General features: G+C 48.8%; 1 protein-coding gene across 1 annotated transcript in view; it reads left to right on the top strand.

Moving 5' to 3' along the window:
* The window catches only part of dchs1b (dachsous cadherin-related 1b), a 286,096-nt gene that overhangs the window by 200,950 nt on the left and 80,146 nt on the right, over positions 1–5,000 (top strand). Inside the window, exons 9-13 of the mRNA XM_065004969.1 lie at positions 1,522–1,985; positions 2,438–2,800; positions 3,273–3,510; positions 4,080–4,267; positions 4,619–4,715. Coding sequence (XP_064861041.1) covers positions 1,522–1,985; positions 2,438–2,800; positions 3,273–3,510; positions 4,080–4,267; positions 4,619–4,715 — 1,350 coding nt within the window. The remainder of the gene's footprint in view (positions 1–1,521; positions 1,986–2,437; positions 2,801–3,272; positions 3,511–4,079; positions 4,268–4,618; positions 4,716–5,000) is intronic.

Genomic DNA, 5,000 nt, shown 5'->3' with positions numbered 1-5,000 from the left:
TATGGATTATTTTCCACAAAGAACTAGAGTTGTGTTTTTTTTGTTCCTGGTATGAACGACTGCAGAATGATTTCTATTAGAGGTGGTTTTGAGTAAGAGTCAAGAGAGAAGTGCTCTCATCTGGAGTGGACTTGAAGTACCCTTATTCCATCTGAAGAACCCTTATTCCATCTGAAAAACCCTTATTCCATCTGAAGTACCCTTATTCCATCTGAAGAACCCTTATTCCATCTGAAGAACCCTTATTCCATCTGAAGTACCCTTATTCCATCTGAAGAACCCTTATTCCATCTGAAGAAACCTTATTCCATCTGAAGAACCCTTATTCCATCTGAAGAACCCCTATTCCATCTGAAGAACCCTTATTCCATCTGAAGAACCCTTATTCCATCTGAAGAACCCTTATTCCATCTGAAGAACCCTTTTTCCATCTGAAGAACCCTTATTCCATCCGAAGTACCCTTATTCCATCTGAAGAACCCTTATTCCATCTGAAGAACCCTTATTCTGAAGAACCCTTATCTGAAGAACCCTTATTCCATCTGAAGAACCCTTATTCCATCTGAAGAACCCTTATTCCATCTGAAGAACCCTTATTCCATCTGAAGAACCCTTATTCCATCTGAAGAACCCTTATTCCATCTGAAGAACCCTTATTCCATCTGAAGAACCCTTATTCCATCTGAAGAACCCTTATTCCATCTGAAGAACCCTTCTGAAGAACCCTTCCATCTGAAGAACCCTTATTCCATCTGAAGAACCCTATTCCATCTGAAGATTCCATCTGAAGAACCCTTATTCCATCTGAAGAACCCTTATTCCATCTGAAGAACCCTTTATTCCATCTGAAGAACCCTTTTTCCATCTGAAGAACCCTTTTTCCATCTGAAGAACCCTTATTCCATCTGAATAACCCTTATTCCATCTGAAGAACCCTTATTCCATCCCCTTATTCCATCTGAATAACCCTTATTCCATCTGAAGAACCCTTATTCCATCCGAAGTACCCTTATTCCCCCTCCACTCTTAACTGTTTTATATCTACTGTCATTGAGTCTTTTGCTTGATGATGATCCACATCAGACTGGGTAGAAGCAGCAACTTCTCTTCCTGGGATTCACACAAAACACAAAACATGACATGCAACAAAAAAACATTGACACACTAATAGACAAGGACTGTCAAACACATTTGGAATACAACCGTAAACAAACAATACATCCATCATTGCTCTTTTTCAGTACAGGAGTTGATGTGGACATTTTGGAATTGACTGTGATTGATGCTCTGTTTGTATTACAGGCTATTAAATGACTTCTCTGTTTCACATGGGATTAACCATTATGTCCCTCCCTCCCTCCCTCCCTCCCTCCCTCCCTCCCTCCCTCCCTCCCTCCCTCCCTCCCTCCCTCCCTCCCTCCCTCCTTCCGTCCTTCCTTCCTTCCTCCCCATCCCTCCCTCCCATCCCTCCATCCCGTCCCTCCCTCCCTCTCTGCCTCCATCCCTCCCTCCCTCTCTCAGGTCCTTCCCAGGACATCTCCTATTCCATCTCATCCGGTGACCCAGATGGTTATTTCACCATGGACTCTACCTCCGGGGCGCTCCGTTCCTCTGTCCCTCTGGACCACGAGGCCTGTCCCAGTCTCGACCTGGAAGTCCTGGCTCGCTACGGCTCGCCGCCCGCCTACGGAACCACACGCGTACGCATCACCATCTCAGACGTCAATGACAACGCTCCCTCCTTCCTTCCCTCCTCCTCCGAATCCCTCCTTCTCCCGGAGGTGACTAAAATGGGAACGGTGGTGTACCGGGTTCAGGCCACTGACCGGGACTCTGGTCCAAACGGTCAGCTGAGTTTTGACCTGGTCTCGATCGGCACGGGGGGCAGTAGCGGTCAAAGGATGTTTGGCGTGGACCGGGGAAGCGGGGAGCTGAAGCTGATTGGTGGACTGAACTATGAAAGTGTTCCGCGCTACGACCTACAGGTTAGGGAGAATTTAAAATCATTTAAAATCTCATTTAGATCAAATAGTAAAATAAACTCCCCAATAAAGTTTTTCTTTGAAGAATGTACCAATAGGGCCATCATATGTACTTGTCTATATTAAATTAGATCACTCATTGATCTTCTCTCTCCCCCCTCCTCCCTCCCTGCCCCCTCCTCCCTCCCTCCCTCCCTGCCCCCTCACCCCTCCCTCACTCCCTGCCTCCTGCCCCCTCCCCCTCCCTGCCTCCCTCCCCTCCCTGCCTCCCTGCCCCCTCCTCCCTCCCTCCCTGCCTCCCTCCTCCCTCCCTGCCTCCCTGCCCCCTCCTCCCTCCCTCTCTCCCTCTCTCCCTCCCCCTCCCCCTCCTCCCTCCCTCCCTCCCTGCCCCCTCACCCCTCCTCCCTCCCTGCCCCCTCCCTCCCTCCCTCCCTCCTCCCTCCCCCTCCTCCCAGGTGGTAGCTAAAGATGGTGGAGCCCCCCAGCTCAGCTCTACCTTCACGTTAGTTGTGCATGTCCAGGCTCAGGATGCGCAGGGTCCCGCTTTCGACACGCTAACGTACCGCGTGGAGCTACAGGAGAACACGCCTCTAAACACACGCGTCCTACAGGTCCGCGCCCTTAACAGAGAGGCTGCTGGGAACGGCGGTGGCTCCTCCTCTTCCTCTGTGTCGTACAGACTGCATCCGGACGGCGACGCGGCAGGGTTCGGGGTCGCCCCAGATAGTGGGTGGTTGTTCGTTCGTAGCTCTCTGGACCGGGAGGCCAAGGACATATATCTACTGACGGTGGTGGCAACCTCTGGACCGGGAGGGCAGGTGAGGACCACAGCAGTTTAGGGCAGACGATCACTCTTATCACTCTTACTCTTCATGTAGACTTGTTGTTTACCTTCATGTTGACTTGTGGTTTATCTTCATGTAGACTTGTGATTTATCTTCATGTAGACTTGTGGTTTATCTTCATGTAGACTTGTGGTTTATCTTCATGTTGACTTGTGGTTTATCTTCATGTTGACTTGTGGTTTATCTTCATGTTGACTTGTGGTTTATCTTCATGTTGACTTGTGGTTTACCTTCATGTTGACTTGTGGTTTATCTTCATGTTGACTTGTGGTTTACTTTCATGTAGACTTGTGGTTTACCTTCATATAGACTTGTGGTTTATCTTCTCGCTTAGTCGGTGTCTGTGAGACGGGTTTAGAGACCCGGTGAACAACACATAGAACACACAGGTTTCCTCTAACATATCTCTATTTACTGTATGTTAATCGTCCTCCGTTCTGCGCAGGGCGCAGCTGGGGCGGGCAGGACTGGCAGTGCCACGGTGAGGGTCTCTGTGACAGATGAGAACGACAACAGTCCCCGTCTGAGTCAGGAGAGGGTGTTTCTGGCTGTGAGAGAGAACCTTCCGGCGGGCACGGGGTTCGGCCGCGTGTCGGCTACCGACAGAGACGCAGGACTGAACGCCAGACTGACCTTCAGACTCCTGCACACTGACCGACACTTCCAGATCAACTCACACACAGGTGAGGAACGCCAAGGGTCTCGGAGTACGAGTGCTGATCTGGGATCTGTCCATATTAATCTAATTCATTGTGATCTTAAAACAAAAAAAAGAAGGCAAAACTGGTCCTAGATCAGCCCTCCTGCTACGAGCTGGGCCAAGGACTTACTGAGATTGTTAGTGTACCTGACAGTAAACATGTAGATCAACTCTGTAGATAAACAGTCATTTAAACCTGAACCTAACCTAAATCTAATGTGCGTCTATCCTACTCTGTTCCTTTATTTCAACTCTCTTCAACCCTGCCTTGACTCTCCATTCTCCCTCTATCTTTTATTCTCTCTCTCCCACTCTCTCTCTCTCTTCTTCCCTCCCACTCTCTCTCTGTCCCTCTCTCTCTTTCTCTCTCTCTCCCTCTCCCCCTCTCTTTCTCTCTCTCCTTCCCTCCCTATTCGTCTCTCTCTCTCTCTCGCTCTCTATCCCTTTCCCCCTCTCTTGGTGTCTCTCATTTTCTCTCGTTCCCTCCCTCTTCATCTTTCTCTCTCTCCCTCCTCATCTTTCTCTGTCTCTCTCCCTCTTCTCTCTCTCTAGGTGAGATCAGTACCAGGTTATCTCTCGACAGAGAGCAGCAGTCTAGCTACCAGCTGGTGGTTGTGGTACAAGACGGAGGCACGCCCCCTCGCAGCGCTACGGGTACTGCCCACATCACTCTATTGGATGAGAACGACAACGCCCCTGTCTTTAACCACGCCCACCCCGACAGGGAACTGCTAATACAGGTAAGAGAGGGGACATCCAATCCCAAATTGTATTCCTTACACCAGGGTTGGACAAACGTTTTGGCTGGAGGGCAGATGAATAATGCTCTCTCTCTCTCTCTCTCTGTCTTTCCCTCTCTCTCTCTCTCTCTCTCTCTCTCTCTGTGTCTCTCTCTCTCTCTCTCTCTCTGTCTCTCTCTCTCTCTCTCTCTCTCTCTCTCTCTCTCTCTCTCTCTCTCTCTCTCTCTCTCTCTCTCTCTCTCTCTCTCTGTCTCTCTCTCTCTCTCTCTCTCTCTCTCTCTGTCTCTCTCTCTCTCTCTCTCTCTCTCTCTCTCTCTCTCTCTCTCTCTCTCTCTCTCTCTCTCTGTGTAGGTGATGGAGGAATCCCAGCCTGGCTCAGTCTTGGGGACAATAACAGCTAAAGATCCTGATGAGGGAGAGAACGGAACACTCCATTACTCACTGTCAGGTAAGAACTAACTCACACCATACTTGTCATACTTGTCATACTTGTCATACTTGAACCACTCAAGTAAAAGTGAAAGTCACCCAGTAAAATACTACTTGAGTAAAAGTGTTTTTTGGTTTTAAATATACTTAAGTATCAAAAGTAAAAAAAAAGTATCCTAATATTAAGCAAAGCAGACATCATTTACAAACTAAAAGTGTTTAGTGAGTCGGGTGGATTAGAGGTAGTAGCGTGGACCAGAGATGTAACTCTGCAGGAGATCTGTGTCTGGGTTTTCTCCTATCC

This window comes from Oncorhynchus nerka, linkage group LG19, assembly GCF_034236695.1.
Source record: "Oncorhynchus nerka isolate Pitt River linkage group LG19, Oner_Uvic_2.0, whole genome shotgun sequence".
NCBI classification, from domain to species: Eukaryota; Metazoa; Chordata; class Actinopteri; order Salmoniformes; family Salmonidae; genus Oncorhynchus; species Oncorhynchus nerka.
The sequence above is the reverse complement of the archived record's forward strand: the minus strand, read 5'-3'. Positions and strand labels throughout refer to the sequence as shown.